General features: G+C 33.9%; 1 protein-coding gene across 2 annotated transcripts in view; it reads right to left on the bottom strand.

The window, feature by feature from the left end:
- TENT4A (terminal nucleotidyltransferase 4A) overlaps positions 1–22,354 on the bottom strand; it is a 90,062-nt gene that overhangs the window by 8,285 nt on the left and 59,423 nt on the right. For both annotated transcript variants that reach the window (XM_074207171.1, XM_074207172.1), the window contains 8 exons: positions 21,826–21,946; positions 20,139–20,246; positions 10,594–10,722; positions 6,660–6,873; positions 5,650–5,776; positions 3,846–3,946; positions 3,551–3,711; positions 2,762–2,920 (listed from right to left, as the gene is read on the bottom strand). In XM_074207171.1, the coding sequence (XP_074063272.1) occupies positions 2,762–2,920; positions 3,551–3,711; positions 3,846–3,946; positions 5,650–5,776; positions 6,660–6,873; positions 10,594–10,722; positions 20,139–20,246; positions 21,826–21,946 (1,120 nt within the window). The remainder of the gene's footprint in view (positions 1–2,761; positions 2,921–3,550; positions 3,712–3,845; positions 3,947–5,649; positions 5,777–6,659; positions 6,874–10,593; positions 10,723–20,138; positions 20,247–21,825; positions 21,947–22,354) is intronic.

The following is a 22,354-nucleotide window of genomic DNA, read 5'->3' as shown; positions in this document are numbered from 1 at the left end:
ATTATTGTGTGCAAGAGCAAGAAGGCAGGTGTTGCTGGCAGGTAGAGTATTGTACAGGGGAGAAAAGGGTAGGGATGAACAAGGTTATGAATCGCTGTGCTCTGTAAAACAGAACATTTTTACCTTTGATTTTCAATGTATTAACAGTCACTCAAATTTACTGAGTTGGGGGTGGAGATGGGGATGGAATGACAATATTACAATTGAGCTTTAGAATAATAATAACTTTGACATTTGAATGGAACATGGATTGGTGTAGGGAGACAACAGAGTCTACTGCAATAGACCAGATGTGAGACAACAAAGACCTGCACCACAATACTAGTTGTGTGAATAGAGAGAAGAGGCCATATATCTAAGACAATGAGAAGTAGAAAGTGGTGAGATTAGACTTTGCATTTAATTGGATATGTGGAGTGTGAGAAGAAAATCAAGGACAACACCCCAGGTATAAAAACTTGACAATAATGGGGAAGTTTAGAAGAGGGAAGGATTTGTGGGGAGAGTCTGTTTTGGACAGGTTAAGTTTGAGGTACATACAGGACATCCAGTTTAAGATGCCAATATGTAGCTATTAATCCAAAACAGAAGCTTAAGAGAGGTTAATGGCAGATATATGTATCTGGAAAATCACTTATACAAAACTAAAAACGGAATTTATGGGAGCTGATAAGACCACAAAGTAAGAATAAAGAAGAGAGTTCAAAAAAAATTTGGAGAACACCCACAATCAGTAGGTAATATTTTAATGAAGAACCAAAAAAGGAGACTGAGAAACAGGGTTAGGCTGATAGGAACAGAATAAGGAGAGAGCAGTGTCACAAAAACCTAGAAAAGAGAAACTTGGACAAAAAAAAAAAAGACTAAGAGAACAGTGCCTTAAAAACCTAGAGGAAAGCATCCAGGAGAAGAAAATGATCAAGAGTATCAAAGGTCACCAAAATAAGCAAGATATTTGAGCTATTAGATTTAATAATTAAGAAATAATTGAGGGGCAGCTAGGTGTCACAGTGGATAGAGCACTGGCCCTGGAGTCAGGGGGACCTGAGTTCAAATTCGACCTCAGACACTTAAATAATTGCTTAGCTGTGTGACCTTGGGCAACTCACTTAACCCCATTGCCTTAATTTTAAAAAAAATTAAATAAATTAAAATTAAAATTAAAAAAAATCGAGGGCCAATTAGGTGGTATAGTGGACAGAGCACTGTAGTCAAGAGGATCAGAATTCAAAGACAGCCTCAGGTACTTATGTATGAGACCCGGGCAAGTCATTTAACCCTGACTGAGAGAGAGAGAGAGAGAGAGAGAGAGAGAGAGAGCGAGAGCGCTTGTTGGCTATAAGGAGACTAGCTTCATTTGAAATAGGAGCTTAAAAACCAGATCATACAATCAAGTGAGAGGACTGAAGAGAATTGTTGTCCTTTGTAATTAAAGAAGAACATGACATCAATTGATGTGCACATTATGTTGATTAAAATCAGTTTCTTCCAGAACCATCTATACATTAAGATCTGTTACTATAGGAAACAGGACTACTAGTGACAGCCTGGATACATTTGGGGGCCTTAGTCACTTAGTTGTAATGTAATGTAATGTAATGTAATGTAATGTAATGTAATGTAATGTAATGTAATGTAATGTAATGTAATGTAATGTAATGTAATCAAGACATCTTAGTGTTGCAGTAATGCTGGGCAGAGCAACAATATTGTATTTTTGGAGACAAACTGGCAACAATACATAAAAAGCTAACCTCTCTCTTCCATGGTCTAAATCTTCAGTACAGTGATATTCATTCAACAGTAGGGTTAAGCTAAACCTTGTTGGTCTAATCATCAATATGAAAATTTTATAGTGATGAACTAATCATTTCAGAATGGACTAAATTGTCAGTATAGTGATACTTGGTGACAAGGCTTCAATAGGAGGGCAAAGTTAACCTGTCACTCAATGGTTTATGCTTCTCAGCTCTGCAACCATACTCCCTCAGAACCCAAAGACTCCTCAAGGAATTTAGTCAAGAAGAGGAAAATATAATAAATAGGATGATGACCTCTGGGAATGATAAGACCACATCAGATATTTTAAGGATAGGGGTACAAGGATATAGTTAGAGGCATCAATGAAGGAGCCAATAGATACAAAAAGATCAAAGATTATTAAGAGAGTGGATGACAAAAGAAGGGATTTGTTGAAGATGATAAAATAAATTAAGATCAAGGATTCATGTCGAGGGACAAGTCTCAGCCATCTCTTCACAAAAGACAGGCAAAAAGAAGGAGAAAGGAGACGGTAAAAATAAGACATGTTTATATCTACCTAGATGAGAAAGAATGTATTTAAGTTAAAAAAAAAAAAAAAGAATGTGTATAAGTATGAGAATGAACTTAAGCTACACAAAGGTCACATTAAAAATAACCCTTTTCTTCCCAAGGCTACCTTGATAGTCTCTGATCCTTTCTCATATTCAGAAGTGTCCCTGATTATATGAGGTTTATATTATGTCCTCAACAACTTCCTGGCCCTAGCACCAATATCCTCTTAATTTCCCTATTTAAACACAGTACTATATTCCTCATACAACATCACAATTAAAAAACAAACAAACAAACCCAAAAAAACCTAACCAACTAAACAAACAAAAAACTTCCACTGTTTGTGGGGAAACAATTCTTCCAATGAAATATCTCCAACCAAATGGAATCCTATATTCAAGAAATGAGAAAATAACATTTTAGAAAAATATAAAAATAATCGTACCTGGTTATTGGTTGTCATTATTAACGTTCTAGTAGGAGCTGACTGAGGTTTACCACTTGGCATTGGCAATGCTGTAGGTAAACTGGCCATAAGCTGAGATGGTGCTTGCAGACTAAATTGGTAAACATTAGGAGTTGTGCAAGGTGGTGTATCAGAATCCTTTTTTTGTAGGGAAAAATTAGAAAGGAAAAGCAGCTTCATAAAAAAGAATATTAGCTTATATTCCAAAGCATAAGTAATGACAAACAAAATCAACAGATCTAATACTAATGAAATCTTATGAGCCTGATATTTTTGTCAGTTTGAAACCCAAGTTACAAAATTCCCTACTTTCTTTGAAGCAATTTTAATATGAATTCAACTGGAATAAATAATATTGCAGAAACATAACTAATAATATCATGCAAGTCTTTATTTATTGTCTCTTTCCCTATTGCAAAAGTATCTTTAAATTCCATAGTAAGAAACTGAATTTTTGATTTTCTTTTAAAGTAGTGTAGATGCATTGACCAGATGGACTGTATCCTCCATATTATAAGTGCAAAGATAAAGGGCTGTATTTAGCAATGAATCAAGTTTAATGTCTTTATGACAATTTTTAATGAAAACATTTGTACAGAATTTTGGTACTGAAATTCTGTTGTAAAATACAAACTTTAAGAGAGATTTTAACATTGAACCACTAATTACACTATTGCAATGTATTAAAGAAATATTTTAGAGAAGGTATTATCATACTATTAGTGGTGTTTTACATTGACCACAAACTACTAAATAATCTGTACTTACAATATCACTTCCAGAAAGTGAAGATACAGAAGAAGCAGATGAACCAGAGGAAAGAGGTTGAGTACTAGACAAAGGTAAAGTCAAAGGTGATTCTGTGTCTCTGCTTTGAGGCTGATCCCCATTACATGGAGTTATCTGCTCTTTTATCTTTATTCTATTATCTGTTAAAGGAAAAAAATTGAGAAAAAAAGAGTTTCATAAATAGTCTATGTTGTGTAATTTTTATTAAGATTAGAAAATGTTAGTTATCTGGGAAATATATGAAAATCATTGTAAACATAATTATCTTTCTTACCAAGATCAGGTGATAGATTAATTTTGTTTCCCCATTTTTCTTTGATCCATCCTCTATAGTCAATCACTTCCTGTGTTACTTTGATGATCCTTCCTAGTGTACTTTAAAAAAAAGTTTGGAGATTACTGTAGAAATTTCTAAATATTATCTTGTATCCTTCCTATTAATCAGCTAAATCTAAATAATATGTTAACATGACATCTTGCTAAGTCAAAGGTAATCACAAAAAATCTAACATTTTATAAAATTTCCTTGATTTCTGTTATTAAGTAAAAATCCTGTTTACATTTCAGAAACTGGATGCTGCTATAAGCTTAAGTCCTCTTAAGAGATCATGTTATGGAAGTTGTGCTCAACAAGATCCTTATTTGCGTACTAGCCCTCTCCTCTTCAGGCCTAGAGCTAGTTGCTCTTAATTTCCCCTGCAAAGAAAAATTTTTTAATTAACTCAAAATCCTAAATAGTATATCACCCAAAAATCTACTGAATAAGTACATTAATACAGTATATACAAAATTTCAAATTTCATATAGATAAAACTGTTTCTCTTGACAAGAGGTTCTATACATTGTCAAATCTATATATTCAATAAACATTCAAGTACCAGAATTTTGTCTCTTTCTAATAACCTGGGTAGGAGAATCATTGTCAACAGATAAAATTATGAAGAGCCATCTAAAACCAATTTACATATTAAACAGAACAGATTGTATGAAGTATAACATGAGATATAAGTCTACATAAGCTGGTTTAAAAGCTTATGAATGAGTTGTGTGCTAAAATGGTATTTATAAAGTTGGTTGTTTGGAATAGCATCATAGAAATATAAATAGTGGTTAGGTTTTTAAGGCCATTAATTATGATTTCAACTATACCTAATTAATAATATATTTTATGACAATTTACATTCTTGGTTCCAGTATGATTGCATTCTCCTCCCTCTTCTTCCTCTTAAGTAGTTGAGAAGTTCATTGCTGAGGTGGAGGGGCAGGGGTGAGGGAGAATATTGAAGATAGGGAGGGGATTCCTCAGGAATTAGTATGTTGTTATCTCTATATTTCACTAAAACAAATCTCTATGTCAGAAGTTCTCAAAGGGTGGTCAAGGAACCATTGACAGATCCAGAGAACCTTCCTGAGGGTCCTCAAGATGAAAATTAATTTCATAATAATGCTAAGATGTTTTCTTATCTAATATGGTAAATATCAATAGTTACAATTCATATTAACAAAAATCTTTGAGGTCCTCAATTTTTAAAAGTGCAAAAGGATTGGAAACCAAAATGTTTGAGAGCCTAGTTCCCAGTCAATTAAACTAAGGAACAAAAATGGAATTGACTTTTAAAGAGACATGAGATGACTATAGTTACTCTGAAAACCTCCCTCCTTCGTATGTTCAGTTTATACACAGGTTGAATTTTGGTAAATTGCAGACTTCCTACAGAGATAACAAAATCTAAGAAATCATTAACTACCAACTGTTCAGGTTTGGATAAAGATTTGAAAACAGCAAAATATGATCACTTGAGGAAAAGAGGCCTAAAGTAAATGCTAGTTCTGTTAACCTCTCTGATTTAGATTTTGTATCCTCTGGATCATTTGACAGAATACGTATTTTCATACTCCTTACAATTATTTTCCAATAAAATTTGATTTTATAATAAATAATAAAATAAAATTGAACCCCTGTAATCACAGAAATTGTTTTTGTTAGTGTTTTCCAGATATTAATAAAGAATATATCAACTCTTTCAAGATAGGTAATTGAATATAAAATTTCAAAAATATAAGAGACCCATAATTACCTCTCAGAATCTCTGTTTGGATATGATCTTGCTAGTGGCGACACTGCATGGCTAAGAACAATGTAGGCATAGTCAAAAACTTGCTTCACTTGCATGGCACCATATGAACTTCTGCCAACATCATTTCCTATAATAAGATGACAGTTATAAAAATCTACAAAGCATTTAAAGAACAATTATCCAGATGATTTTTGCATTTACTTTTACATAAGGCATCTGCTTTAGTCAGTTCACAGTTACCCATAGCAATTACCTGGGTTTGACTTTCCAGTCAAATTTTGGTTCCCAATAACAGGAAAAGATACATACAACAGGATGTGAGTGGAGAAACAGGTGGCTGAATGATTACATAATTGAATGTGTTTATCTCTAACTGTAATCTAAGTTAAAATACAAATGATTTTCAGATTATGCTTTACTATACCTTTTCTCCTACCTTGAAAATGGGTGATTGAGAGTTGGTCATAAAGTTTTTACATATTTACAAAAAAAAAAAGCAAAACCTGGAATCTCCTAAACAAATATGTACTTCTCAATTATTAAGAAAATGACAGACCAAAATAGCTAAGATACTTTGAGAGCTAGAATCTAAACTTAAAAACTAATTACACACTACAAGGCATACACCTGACAGAATTTAACAACTTAGGTCTTAGGTACTTAGGTCTAAGCTTTGATCCTCTCAACCAGGTCAGACTTCATTCAAATTAGATACTTAACTAGATCAAATCATTTTATTTTACAAAAATAATAGCTAATAAATATTAACTAATATATAATCTTCACAACTGAGAGGGAATAGAAGAGAAGAGAGGGGGAGGAAATATGTATACTATTGTCTTTTTCTGGTTAAGATTATTACTGATTGGAAATCTTTGACAATCAGAAATCTTCACAACTTTCAATTTCATGGTATTTCCTAATCAAATAATAAAATGCCTAAATTTTAAAATGGAAGAATACTGCTTCTTTCCATTGAATGATTTCTAGTGATTTTCATTTGGTCTTACCAGGCAGTAGAGGATCTTCAATGCACAACATGGATGGTCTATACCCATTGGTCATGGCTTTCATGATTTCTTCTTTGGCGATATAGGCACCTCCATTTTTTATTCTAATACCAGTCTTCAAGTAATTAAAATTTCTTCCATACAGTTCAAAAAATTCTACTAGAAGCATTCCAAGGTTTTCATCAGCTCTTCTGGCATCAATTCTGGGATGCAACTACAAAAAAAAAACAAAACACATTTCCTCAGCACAGATCTAAGTGAATCTTCTAAACATGTCATGTACCATCAACTATTTGTTGTTTAGGCATCCTATAAGATTCAAATCTCTTACTGACCAGCTCTTCTCTCACAATCACTAAATGGTGGTTATTATTATGATCCTAAGGCCCTGAATTTTAACTGCTTTCTGAATCAAAGATTGTATTTTAGCATAATTATGGTAGAAAATATATTTTAATAGCATATTTGAATTATGAACTATTTCAAAATTGTTCATCTATTTGTGGTTTGTATAACTCAAAGTTATTCATAATACTGTCTTAAGCAGAATTACTCTATTCCTAGGTCCTGCTAAGAGAATAGTTTATTACTCTGGACCTTGGTTAAAATCTCTAAGTTCTACTATTTACTACATATGGTATATTGGACAAGATATTTAACCTTTCAGAGCCTCAGTTTTCCCATCCATTAAATGATTCTGTTGACTAGATGACCACCAATTTATAAATTGTACAAATTTATGATCCTAAACCAGTCCAAATCTAATATTCTTGACATTCTCAAGTAAAGCCAAAAGGGGGCAGCACTAGAATGAATAGTTCACATTTTATATAAAACAGAAATCAACAGACCTAATGTGTAATGATTAATAAGCATATTTCCACTATTCAAACAAATTAGTATGTCATTCCGGTCACCATGATCATCCACCTTACATTTTACTTTAAAGAGAAAATTTCAATTTACATTAAATCTAAACAACTACAGAGGAAAGGGGTGGCTAGCAGCTGCTTTTCCTTTCTGAAAAAAAAAGCTTTGATATCTTCTTCTTACACTGTCTCCAATAGAGTAAGAGTAATAAGATATACAATCTATCACATTTAAAAACAGAACCCTACTTAAAGCAATATTAATCAATTAAATAATCATTTAGTAATTGCTTTCCAACTGAGTATTGTAATAGGTTCTCTGAATATAAAGCTGATAAATAACAAACTCTGCCCTAGTATGTAGACCAAAGAAATAAAGGAAATCAGCTTTACAAAATCCTAGAGAGTTCTCATTCTTTTTGAATAATTAGGCTACCTAATTAGTCTTTGTCTTCAAGAATCCAGGGAACTTAATCAGAATTCTGTAGTCCATAAAATTTTCTCTTTAAATAATTTAAAATAGAAATTAACATTCCATATTATGCTGTTTAAAAATATTTGGTGTAAGAAAAGTTAAAACAATTATAGCTTAAACTCTTCCAAAGAAAAATGTAAAACACTATCCTATTGATTAGGTAATATAATAGAATGTAAAATAAGATTTTTCATCTAAATTTATGATCAAATTGCATAGAAAAAATACAGACCACCTATAAAGCTGTTGTGGCAATACAGACATGATTTGATAATAGTTACTGTCAAGAAAAATGAGTAACAAACAATTTTTTAAAAAATTATTTGTTGACAGCCTGGATAGGGGATTGAGATAAGATTCAAAGTGTCAACTTTTCTATCTTAGGAGACTAAAAGCAGTTAGTTTACACGTAGAGGTCAGTAAAAGATTAATTTAGTTCTGAATAAAGAATAACACAATTCAGAGCTAAAAAGAATACTAAGCTATCATCTAGTCCAATCCCTTCATTTTATAAGAAAATTGAATTCCAGAAAAGGAAGTGGGACTTTAACATCATAATAGTAAATCGCAGAGCTCAAATTTGATTCCAAGTCTTCTGACACTACATAATATTCATTATACCATAGTAACTCTTATTGTTTTGATGAGTTCAAGGTGACAACAGAATATTCAAGTGAAGGTAACCTTTAGGTAGTGTAAATAGGGAAACAGAAAGTAAGACAGAAGTTAAGGTTGAAGAAATACATTTGGGAAATACTACATCTGTTCTATGGAAGCCATCAGTGAAAATATTGTGTAAGAATGAAGAATATAAGAAAAATACTACTTAAAGAGGATTATTTTAATATGACTCAAAGAATCCAAATAAATCTACTATGTTTCAAAGAGGAAAGAATCAGTTTCACTATCTGGTAAAATAAGAGGGTTGAGTATGATTATGAGTATGAGTTCTAAGATTACTTCTAATTTAAGTATTATTATTTAAAAGATTATTAAATATATATGTATATACCTATGTACATATATATGCATATATACCTATGCAAGTATATATGCATATATAGCCATATATAAATATATTCATAGAATTAAGGATATTTTAAGAGACTCTGTATATGTTCTTTGTATTCTCAGCTCTCACTATAGTTTTTGGCATGTAATAGGTACACCTATACTAAGGCATGTCTACCACATCACAATATTGATGACAGTGATTATCTCATGTCCCTTACAAAAAAAGTAAGATCGTACTTAATTATAGGGAGTAGATATCTCCTTAGTTGGGAGGCCTGTATTCAAATCCATCCTCTCCTATGAACCTGGATAAGGAGCTAGCCTCCTTGAACCATTTGTAAAATGAGATTATTGACAATGTGGTTTCTAATCCCCCTACAATTCTAGATCTGGATATGATCCCATAATTTTGATAGTCTTAGATCATAATACTTAGAGCTCAAAGACACATTCCTGATTTTCTAGTCTCTCTCCCATTTTTCAGAAAGACTCAGAAACTTGTCCAAGATTACCTAAGAAGTAGAAATGGGATTCAAAGCTCAGTTTTTAAATGTGTTTCCCAATATACAACACTGCTCTGAACTCTGGCAAAACTCTACAACTTACTATCTAATGAACTACTCCAAAGTATTTGTAACTTTCCTAAACATCTTAATAAAATCTTTATCTTATCTAAACTGCCTTCTAAAAATGATTAATGAAAATAGGAAGGGGGGAAAGTATTTAAGTTGGTCTATTTTCTCAAGGACAAAGCATGAAAATGTTATTGATGAATGTTCCTTTAATGAAAGGATATTCAAGCTCTCTGTCAGGAAAGAACAGCTCCTCCACATTTTGAATTCATCTACTAATTATAACCATTTTCTATTTAAAGTAAAGATTTTTTTTAAATTAACAGTAATAGAATATGAGCACTTTGAGGGAAGGAATGGTTTTATTCTTATCTTTATAAATAGCCCCAGTACCTAGTAAAAGCTTATTGAATACAACAGTAGAACATCATTTAGGGGGAGAAAAAAAGAATTTATAAGACGTAGCATAGCAAAATTCCTCTTATTATAAATGGGGGAAATCTCTTTTCCCCCCATTTGGAGGCTGTTTATACCCTGTGAGATACACACATACACACACACAGACGTGTGTGTGTGTGTGTGTGTGTATGTGTGTATATATGTGGGCATGTGTATGTGTATACGTATATGTATATACACACCAGATGGCTCCACCTAACTAAAGCTGCAACTGAGTGGGAATGAGACAGAAACTGAAGTGAATTCATATTTGTTCAAATGAATTTGATTTTAGGCAAAAAAGTTAAGGAAAGTTCCACCAGGTACTTCCAGAATGAGACATTACTCAGGATGGGCAAAACTTATACAAAAAGTTTCAGATTTACTTATACAAAACCACTTTATATAAGGCTCATATGTTCCAAAGCAATAAGAATAAGGAGAAACTGAGAGAAAAAAAGAACAAAAACATTTTATCTTCTTATAAAACAACATGAAGGCTAACTGGAATATAAAACATATAAATTAGTTCATCTTTAAAAAATGATCAAGGAGAAATTACTTACCTGTAGAAAGCTAATGGCCATTAAAATTAGGCTATAAGAGCTAATTCCACCTGTAAAAACTTCATTCAGGTCCCTCTGCAAGAGGAACTGTTTTAATACTAAAATCAAGTAAGGCAGCAATGAATATTTCTGTAAATAAAAAAAATATATATGTGCTATAGTTAATACATTTTAAAACAAATTCAATAATAAGGGGGGAGGGAGATAAAGGAGAGGGGTTAAAACCTCCAAGTGAATGACAATAAAGGCTTTAACAGCTGTCATAGGTATATAGAGTGACAATCTCTAAAGTTGCTTTTCATCAGCTGGGTAAAATTTTTGCATCTTCTGTTTGGTTTTGGTTTTGTTTTGCTACAAGAGGAGAATGAGGCAAGGAAGATAACTTTAAACAGCTCTTAATGAAAAGATATACTATGAAGAAATAAGTTCACCTCTCTTCCTCTAAAGAAAACTAGCCCTAGGAAAACTCTATCTTCTCCAAGGTCCTAAAAAGTACTACTTGTTTAATGGAGTATACTAGAGAATAAAGGGTTTTCTCAATTCATACAATCTGATTCACTCACTCCTCAACCTCATACAAAAGTTATAATTTAAAGAAGTATGGGGGAGGCTGAATTTCAATATCTTTGATAAAATGCTTTTTTGATATAAAACCGTCTATATTGCTTATAATTCCATCTCTTTATTATTATGAATTTAATCAAATACAAATGTTTCAATATGAAAACCAAAGATTGAGAAAGAAACTGTAAACTTAATTTTTTTAAAAAATACACATACACATATTGGGGCAACTAGGTGGTGCAGTGGATAGAGCCCTGGTGTCAGACACTTAATAATTACCTAGTTGTGTGACCTTGAGCAAATCACTTAACCCCACTGCCATGCAAAAAAAAAAAATGCCAAAAAAAAAAAAAAAACAACACATACATACATCCTAAAAGGTAAAGACAGAAACAAATGTCTCCTTTATACTTCTCTGTTCTGTATATTTAATATATTCTGTATATTTAAAAGCATAGGTACACACACACACACACACACACACACACACACGTAAGCCTTAAATGCCAAATAGCACAATAAACATTTCCATTTACTTCAAAACAGTACATCAAATTGTGCATCTCTATTATGCAAAGCTTGTTTTATTTTTAACTATAGTTCTTATAAGCTTAATATGTAACTTTCAAAACTATTCTGCTTCTCAGTGATTTCTTCTGGCCTTCCTTCTGTTCTTTTCTCATTTTAAGTAAATGAGAACCTTCCCTTTCCCTGTCTTCTGCTCCACCAACCCCAAGAAGATTTAAAAAGGGGGGGGGGGGGACCAAAACCACTTATAATAGACATGTAGAACTGAGCAAAACCTCTAATAAAATGTTTCATTCATGTTCTTTATTACATATAAAAAAATCTTCCTCAGCTGATTTTACCTCTTTGGAAGTAGATGCACTAGAATTTGCCTAACTTTGAAAATCTTGCTCAGAATAATAGGCCATGGTTACATCATCCAATGTTAACTTGTGGTCATAAGCTATAGGGTATGACTCTGAGCCAGTTAAATGGATGATCTATCCATCTTCATTTGCTATAAACATCTTTATTTTTGTATGCTATAAGTAAAGAGTTGGTTTTTAGTTGTAAAGATAAGCATCTAATAAAGAACAATTGTTTTGGCTATAAAGATTTTATTAAGAGTACTGATGTAAGGGGCAGCTAGGTGGGGTAGTGGATAAAGCACCGGCCTTGGAGTCAGGAGTACCTGGGTTCCAGACACTTAATAATTACCTAGCTGTGTGACCTTGGGCAAGCCACTTAACCCCATTTGCCTTGCAAAAACCTAAAAAGAAAAAAAAAGTACTGATGTTGCACAACTAGGTGGCACAGTGGATAGAGCACTGGCCCTGGAATCAGGAGGACCTGAGTTTAAATGGGGTCTCAGACACTTAATTGCCTAGCTGTGTGACCTTGGGCAAGCCACTTAACCCCATTACCATAAACAAACAAACAAATAAATAAATAGGGTGTGTATAGCTCTAGTCACTGAAAAATAATCATGGAACATTAGCATTCAGAAAAGAAAAAGATTTCCACACTTAAAAAGTATTTAATGTATTTGATATCAATGTTTTAAACATCAGCAAGTTAGCAATCTGATTCATCCAATTTAGGTATCTTCAAATTTGAATGCAAAGCAAGCCATTTTTTTCAATTTGAATTAATATAAAATTGCATACATTCTCTTAAAGATGAAGTCAAAAATTTCTGGATAAAAAATGATTGAGATGGTACTGGTTAATCCAGTAATATACTTGATCACTGTGGTACAAGTATTTGATAATTGTTATTTCTATTCTATCAGTTGGTTCCCTGCATATAACATTCCATCTTCCACCTCCATGGCTTTGCTCTGGCAGCCCCTCACTTATGGGATATATTTTTCCCTTGCTTCTGCTTTTTAATATTTATCTTCTGTCAAAACAGAGCTAAGGTTTCAATGTCAAATACACTAGACTTTTTCCCGATCTCCCTGATTGCTACTATGTTCCACCTCTTTCAATTTATTTGCATTACTTATCTCTCTCTCTACATGTAAGATCCCTGGAAAACATAAGCTCATCAAAGGTAGGGACTATTTTGTTTTTATATTTCCATCATGTAGCACAGTGCGCTATGCATTGTGTGCAACAAACATTTACTTGTTTAACTAAATCTGACTTGTTTTGCAGATTCATCTTGTACTAAGATTTATTCACTCCTTCAAAGACCCCTCATAGATTTTAGATGTGCTACCACAGCAATCTGAGCAGTAAGATGTGCCTACCCTGTAATCATAGGCAACTGTGTCTAAATGCACACCAAAGACATCAATAACTATTTCCATGTTTTCTCAAACTAAGCATCTAATACTTCAAGATACAAAGGATTAGAGACTTATTTCATCAGTGTAAGTCCTCTATCACACAGATCATATGTCCTTGAATGACTAATTTAATGAACTGCTATTTCTGAAAAAAAAATCGCCATAGAGTGATCAGTCTTCTAGAGGAAGGCCATCTACTAGGCTTTACCAACTTATAAGGATCTACTGGAGCTTGGACACTGCTTGTATAAATTTTTAGAACTTAAAATCGACTCCATGATATAAGAGAAATGGTAGTGGGGCCGTAGAACAAAATACTCAACTAAAATATACTACCTGTGAGTTCTGTTAAATAATATTCAATTTTTTTGCCTTAACTATTTTCCCATTAAGTTATTTTAACTCTAATTTTGTATACATAAACCCTGATTAGAATTTCTAACTTTATAATACTTCCAATTTTGTGTTCAGCTCTTTGGTTTCAGCCTAATGTTAATGTATCTCAAGTCCTACTAAGAGTCTTCTCTTATTGAGATCTCCCTACCATCACTACCCCATTTATTTTCATTATACAGACTAAGAAATTGAGGCTCAATCACTTCCCTGTGGTGACATATCTAAGAAATTTCATAGGAGGGATGTAATCACAGATAAGTCTCACTATGCTTATGCTTGTCAAACAAAAGCAGACACATATGACATGAATATTTTGATCAGTTATCCACAAATCTTTTATCCCATTTCACTAAACAATGAGGAGAAAAATTATACAATCACATGATCCTTGTCTACTTTTGGTTACTCTTTCTTAATTTAGCTTATTAATCCTTTTCACTAAGGAACATATACTCCAAGTTAGAAAATGACTGGTAATACTAGTGATAATTAATTCTAACATTTTTCCCTCCTCTTCAACAATTTTTGCTGTTTCAGAAAAATACACCTTAGAATACAAAAAAGTAAATAAAAACAATGACTTCTCTCATGATATTTTTTCTTTCTTTCTTTTTTTAAGGTTTTTGCAAGGCAATGGGGTTAAGTGGCTTGCCCAAGGCCACAGCCAGATTTGAACTCAGGTACTCCTGACTCAAGGGCTGGTGTACTATATTTTTTTAATGAAGAACTCACTATTTAAGGGACTAAGGGAAGCCCCAAGGAGTCAGGGTAAAGTCATCAAAGAAGTCAAGAGAATGAAATTTAACAACAAGCAACTGACTGAAAGGTGGCCAATATGCTGAATTTTTCCATTAAGTTACAGATTTGGTACTTATGTATGTTAGACCCTTTGGTTGTCCATGCCCAAGGAATTGGCTCTTGTCAAGACAGGAAATGTATAGGATGCTTTGTCGGAAATAGATGAACCTCAGTTTTGGGTCTTCTTGACTGTGGTGTCTATTGTATAATATTCCAGCTTCTTAGATGGTTCAAAATCATTATTTTTGTTATATCTAATCCACTGATATATTTCCTGGTATCTGATCTCTCTAATTAATGGCCACCACACTGGTGGTCTTCCTATAGTATAGTCTCAAACACAATGTTCAATCATCCTGTTGTCTATGAATATCTAAAATTTCATCAGCCAATCAACAAGCATTTATTAAGTTCTTAATATGTACCAAGCAAAATGATGAGATTTGGAGATACAATAAAAATGAAATAGCTCCTAACTCAGGCAGTTTATATTCTACAAGAAAGACACATACAAACACAAGTAAATAAAATATATATCCAAAATAAATAGAAGATTACTGGGGTTGGGGTGAGAAGTGGGAAGAAGTAGCTGGAGAGAAGAGCAAAAAAGGCTTTAGGGGAGACTTAAGATTTGAAAGACATGAAGGCAGAAATAAAGAAGGAATTATGTTCAAGATCCTAAGGATGTCCCATTCAAAAGCTCAGCAATGGGAGGTAGAAGTGTCTACAACATGGTGCCTTTGTACAGTATGTAAAGGGTAGTGTATAGCTAATAAAGAATAGTATAATGCTTAATAAAGTAGGAAATGTAGGAAAAGTTTGTATCTGATCCTAGATGTTTATTGACCAGGATAAGGACATGTTGGCTTAAAATTATCATCTTTGCTGCTAGATGTTAAGATATGTGCATGGTGTGGTATTGCTGAGAGGGCAACTATGTTTTCTTGATGTTGACTGTTGGGCTAAAATTAGCACAAACAGCAAAGAATCGAATCATGCTTTGTTGTATCTGAGCTTCAGAGGCACAATCATCTGCAAGAAGATCATGTACCAACACTCCTCCACTTGGGTCTTGACTTGTAGCCTTTTCAAGTTGAAGAATTTATCATCAGTTCAATAGTTAACTTTGAAGCCATGTTCATCCTCAGTGAAGGTGTTTGATAACATGACTGAAAACATCGTAGTAAAAAGAATGGGAGAAGAATACAGCCTTGTTTCACTCCATTGCTAAGAAATGTGAGAAAATTGTCCACCATCCAGAATCTGGACAAGCATGTCATCATGAAAGTAATATACAATATTGATGAACTTCTCCAGACAACCAAATTTTGACATATTTTCCATAAGCCCTAATGACTGACAAAGGCCTTGGTCAGATCTACAACATTTTTACAGACCTCTGTTCTGCTGCTCCTAGCATTTATCCTGGAGTTGTCAGGCAGCAAACACCTTATCAACTGTTCTTCAATCCTTTCTGAAGTCATACTGGCTCTCTCAGGTAGGTAACCATCTTCCAAGTGAAGGATCAGTCTATTAATGAGGACTCTGACAAGAATTCTGTCACCAATAACTAAGAGAGAAAGACCTCTGTGATTGTCACTCACAGAACAATCTATTCAGTTTACCTCCATAGAAATGGACAATGGGGACATTTTTTAATTCCTGGGGGATAAACTTATCCTTGGAAAATTCAGTTGGCTTTACATAAGTGATGGGACCCCGCCCTCCTCCCACCTTGTAATCTCAGATGAAATAGAATCTTCACCAGTTACTTCACCACATAAAAGAAGTCTAATGACTTTCTAAACCTCTGCTTCGGCTTCAGCTTCAGCTAGGAATGAATTGACTTCAACTTGAGATAAACGGTCAATAGCTTCTGCATTGAATGATGAAGAGGTTAAGAATACGTTGGAATTGTTCAGCCCATCTCTCTAGGCTCATGTTCCTATCACTAATCAATGTGACTCCATCAGCATTAAGTAGTTGAGATGCACTGTATGTCTTTGGCCCATAAATAGCCTTCATGGCATCATAAAAGTACTTTGGGTTGTTTCTATCTGCATAAAACTGAATTTCATCTGCCTTCTTACTGAGTTCCTTGAGCCAAGAGTCCAGCATCTCTTTAAGCTTCCCTTGTACTTTACTTTTGATGGAATTAAATGCTGCCTTCTTAGAAATGGATGGACTATCCTGCAGATAAACCCTGTGGAGTTCTTGTTTTTCATTTAGTGGCTTCTGTATTTCCCCATCATTTTCATCAAATCAGTCTTGATGTATGTGAGTGTTCTGACCCAGATGAGCAAATGCAGTGCTGTATACCAGATCTTTGGAAGCAGTCCATTCCTTTTTGGCTCCCCTGCTGCTGACTTTCTCTCCAGGTCAGCAACAAACTGTTCATACTCAGAAAGGCACTCCAATTTCTTGACATTAATTCTACTGATATTCATTTTGCCTTCAGGCCACTGCTTCATTTGAATGTGAATATTTAACTTGGAGAGAATAAGTCTGTGATCATACTCTATGCCACACATTATCTTTGTCACTCTCACATCCTGTCTGTCTCTTCTTGTAATCACAGAGTCTATAAGATGCCAATGTTTGCTACAAGAGAGCAACCAGGAAGTTTTATTGGGTTTAGGTAAATGGAAGATAGTGTTTGTAATGAAAAAGTCATGAGATGCACATGTAGTAGAATGACCATTGCTGTTGCTCTTTCCAACTCCATTCCGCCCAAGAACTCCCTGCAATGTCTGTGATCTGAGCTTACTCTAGCATTAAAGTTACCCAGAATTATAACTTCTTCTCTTTTGGCACATTGATGATGATGATGATGATGATGTTTGTCCTTCAGTCTTGAAGACCATGACATCAGGGAGGTGATGCCACAACAAGCACATAAATTAGATTTGGGTGGAAGGCTGCTGTGTTAAGTCACCAGCCTCACTTCTTTTCCCCTCCAATCATCTAGGTCCAGTGGCCATATAAGAATCAGGATGATTGGAGATGGCCCTGGATGTGAGGTGTCTGAGGTTAATTTGAACTCCTGTCCTCCTGATTCCAAGACTAGTATCCTATCCACTGCTCCACCAAGCTGCCCAAATTGATGATACGAGTCTCCAGGTCTTCATAAAATTTTTCATTGACTTCATCACAGTTCTTCTTGGTGGCAGCATAGGCACTGATGATGATGGCATGGTGTTTTCCTGCAAATGGCAATTGCATTGTCATGAATCTGTCACTTGCTCTTTTTGGTAGGCATTCAAGCTTGTTTATTGGATTAGTTTTGACTGAAAAACCTGTCCCAATTTCCCAATGCTCTCCTTCACTGTGGCCACTCCAGAAAAATGTATATCCAGTTCCAACTTCAGTAAGTTGATCTTCATTTGCAAGCCTTGCTTCACTCAGGTCTGCTATTTGAATGTGATATTTGCTGAGTTCTCTTGCAAGAAGAGCCATTCATCTTTCAGGTCTATTGGATCTTGTGCTGTCTATGTGCTACAAGGGAATTATAATCATCTCTGAAGCAGTTTTTGTACATTTTTTTGTGTTTTGACTGCAGGATAGAATCCCTGCCTGCCATGGTAATCAGGCCAGGGTTGGGTAAGGAGACAATTTTTATGACACCTTTTCTGCCCCCTTCCTTGTATGATCTTTAAAAAGCTGCTCAGATATACAGGGGGGCTGTTGAATCCCACTGCTACTTCTATGGTTTAGGCTTCCTGTGTGCAGGATTTTGACCGGAGTTCTCAGTGTATATGCACCCACTGCTTCATTACTTGCCTGTCACTACAGGACTACGAGACAGGAATGCTAAAATGATATGGGTGATATCTTTTGATTCATGTGTAAGTTAGACAGTGTGGCAAAGTCTCACTCTCTTCCAAAGTCATCCACAGTCCAGTGGCATGACAAAATCAAGACAGCTGGTGATGGCTCTAGATACAGTGGATGGCCTTTGCATCTTTGATGTCTAACCAAGCTCTAAGTTCTCCACAGCATCTATTTCAGCTGCCTATATGGTTGCTGAAACGAATTATTCACATCTACCCATTCTCCCAGTGGAAGGCTTCATGTGCTTGGGGTATATGCCCCTCCCCCCATGATGAACCTTCTCAGTTATCCTCAATCTGTTTTAGTCCATCTGCTAAAATGGTTTCCAGAGTACAGACACTGAGAATGCTACACTCTGGAACCACAGGTGTGAGTTAAGTGACTTAGCTGGACATCAAAGGTGGAAAGCAGTCCTCACATCAAGGTACTAGTCTTCCTTGATAGTACTTGTAAAACGTGGGTTAAAGAAGAAATCATGGGGCAGCTAGGTAGTACAGTGGATAGAGCACATGGCCCTGAAGAACCTGACTTCAAATTTAGTATCAGGCAATTAATAATTCCTTAGCTATATGACCTTGGGTAAGTCACTTAACCCCACTGCCCTGTAAAAACAAAAAGAGGAGGGGAGAGGGAGGAGGGGGAGCAGGAGGAGGAGGAAAGAAGAAATCTTTAAAAAGAAGGAAGAAGAAGGAGGAGGAAGAGGAAGAGGAGGGGAGGGGGGAGGAGGAAGAAGAAGAAATCTTTAAAAACTTATCCTTTATCTGAATGCTTACCAACTTAAGGATGGGGAGAAAAGAAGGGGATAGAATTTAGAACTCAAAACTTTACAAGTTTTAACATGTAACCGGAGGAAAAAATAAAAGGCATTTTTAAAAAGGTTTTATTATCACAATTTAACATGATCGGAAACATAAATCACATTAAGGAAGGTTTACAACTTTCCGCAGTACCATTAAATGTTTCATTCAATCAAGCGTTCAAACAAAATGTTAAGTTCATTTTAATCAAAATGAAGCACATTTCAAAGAACAACATACTTTTCCTTGAATTTTTTAACTTGTAGCAACATAGTTACAACTTAATATTAGACAATGTTATATTTTTAAGTTTTAAAGTCACAACTAATTGATGATTCAGTTAACTCATTAAAAATCCTGAATTAAACTCATAGATGTGGCTAGTCTTCTGTGTTATTTCTACAAATAAATACTGGAAAGATAATTTTAACAGATTTCTTAAAAACAAAATTCTAAGGGTGCCTAGGTGGTACAGTGGATAGAGCACCAGCCCTGGAGTCAGGAGTACCTGAGTTCAAATCCAACCTCAGACACTTAATAATTGCCTGGCAAAAACCAAAAAAAATTCTACTTTGTTTCAAATTTAAAAACAGAACAAGATAGTTGACAATGTAGAAGCAATGTGCCAAATGGTTATTTTGAATGAGACTCTCTCAGTTAAAACTTTGTAGTGTAAATAGTAGCAAAAATACTCAAGTTGAATGGAAAATCAAACCTAATGTTTACTTAGAAAAGGATTATAACTTTGTAGCACAAACTGGGGCTAATATAAAGTCATTTTCCAATAAATCCCCTATCAGTTTCTTATAATTTTAGAGTTTAAAATCAAAGAACTAAAACTTTTAGCATAATAAACATACCTTCATATAATCCTTGATCAACCGAGCTGCCTTCACACCAGTTTCCATATTAAAACTGATGTCAACTTTTACTTCTGTCTCCTGGTCAGTGAGTTTTATTATTGGTACCTGAAAAAAGTTTTTAAGGAATACTTGAAGTAATAAGATTTTTTTGAAATTGCTAAATTTTAGGAACAGAATTGCAAACACAGTTGGATAAAAGGCATTTAGCAATAATACTTCCATTCTGAAGAGACTATAATCCTACATCACTTTATAATCATAAATTAGATTATGAGAAATGTAAATAATATAAAAAATATTTTTTCAGAATAACTATAAAAATATAAATACATAGCACTTACAGTACAAATTAGAAAAAACATCAAGATGATATATAATACATTAATTTACAGTTCAAGAGTTTACAGGGATCTTAGTAATACATTTCATTTTTAACAATGAGAAAAATGAGGTTCCAAAAGATTAAGGAATGCTCAAAAATAACACAGCTTAGCATTACCATTATTACTGTAATAATTATAAAAATAAGCAACATTTATATAAGTACCAGGTTTTGTTCTAAGCACTTTACAATACTTATCTCAATTGATCCTCATATAACAAATCCAGGAGTAGGTGATTTTATATCTCCATTTTACAGATAAAAAAAAAAGTTAGAGGTTAAGTGATTTGTCCAGAAACACCTAATTAGTAAGGATCTGAGGTTGAAGTTGAACTTAGATCTTCTTGATTCCAAGTCCAGTTCTCTATTCAGTGTATCACGTAGTTGCCTCATAATTAGTGTCAGATCTAAATCAGTATCATACATGACTACACCAAAAAGCTTTCACATGAAAGTACAATGTCAGTAAACGTAACTGACATCTCATTTATTCTTGTTTTTACAGAACAGAGTCTGGGAGCCCTAGGTACCCTTAGTAGAGAGGGTAAAGGTACATCCCTCCCACAAAAATTTGCCAGCGATGAAATAAGATAATGAAAAAAGATTTTATCTGTTACTAGTCTAAACTTATTTAAATTAAAACTTTTTTTAGAATTTCCAAGTACTTTAATTTATCAACAAATTTAACCTTTTATAGTAATGACAATTTCATCCTTCATCAATATAAAGACATAAGATATTTTTAGCCTTCTAAATACTATAAATAATGAAATTTAAAAATGAAATTTTATTCACTTGAAAACAGCAAATATTTAACAAAATTCCTTTGCAATTATCCTCTCTGGGAATAATGCCACTGTTTTGGAGCTTGCTAACATACCAGAGTACATTACAAACCTAAAAAGACCCTAGCCTCCCATTTGCTGGGTCTCTAAATGATTATAAGATTTCTAACCTGAAGCATTTCTCTCCCTCCCCAAAGAAAGAAATTAAATTTAAGTAAAATTATGGCATTCTGATGAGAAAATCTTGATTATTTACTAGCTCTTGTTCTACTGATTATTAAGATTTCCATTAAGTTTTTATACTGCTGCTGATCATGATTACAGAATATATTACAAAAAGATTGAAATTATACACACTCAAATTTTAACGTAGACAATATCTAGATGTTGAAAAATTCAACATAATAATATAACATATAAAATCATCATAATCTACTAGACTCAAACAGTTGCTTGTGCAGTTTTTTTTTAGGTCATTAAACCCACCTGCTTTCTTACTTGTAAAAAAAATACTTACTGTAGCTTTGTCAAGTACTTTAATGGAACATGGCTCAGCCACATTGTGTTTCCGTAGTGCTTGTTCCAACAGCTGTAAAGGAGGACGTTCCCACTTTCCAAAAACTACTAAGTCTATGTCACTACACAAAACAGAGTAAAATTTCAATAAAACATGAAATAAATACTAATTGTATTCTAAAAGTAAAACAGTATATAACATTTAATATGAATAAATCATTCACTCTGTCTTTAGGACCACAAAATAATTCTATTAACTCCTCACTGGTAAAAGGCAACTTATTTCCCAAGGTAAACTGACAAAAAATAGAGAAGTTAAGTAGACATCCTACAGGCATAATTTAAAAACAGAACCCAAGTCTCCTGATTCACCCTTCTGTGCTCTCTCCTTATTACAATGTTTTCCAAGTCAAATTCACCTTTTCTTAATGTAATTTGGTTTGGCCTGGGGTTATCTTGAAGCCTCATAAATTTCAAAGACTGTCTCTCCCTCAATCTGCAAATACTAGTTACAGGCCAGAAGAACAAGC

Source organism: Macrotis lagotis, chromosome X, assembly GCF_037893015.1.
Source record: "Macrotis lagotis isolate mMagLag1 chromosome X, bilby.v1.9.chrom.fasta, whole genome shotgun sequence".
In the NCBI taxonomy this organism is placed as follows: Eukaryota; Metazoa; Chordata; class Mammalia; order Peramelemorphia; family Peramelidae; genus Macrotis; species Macrotis lagotis.
Note: the sequence above shows the minus strand (reverse complement) of the source record. Positions and strands in the feature narration are given on the sequence as shown.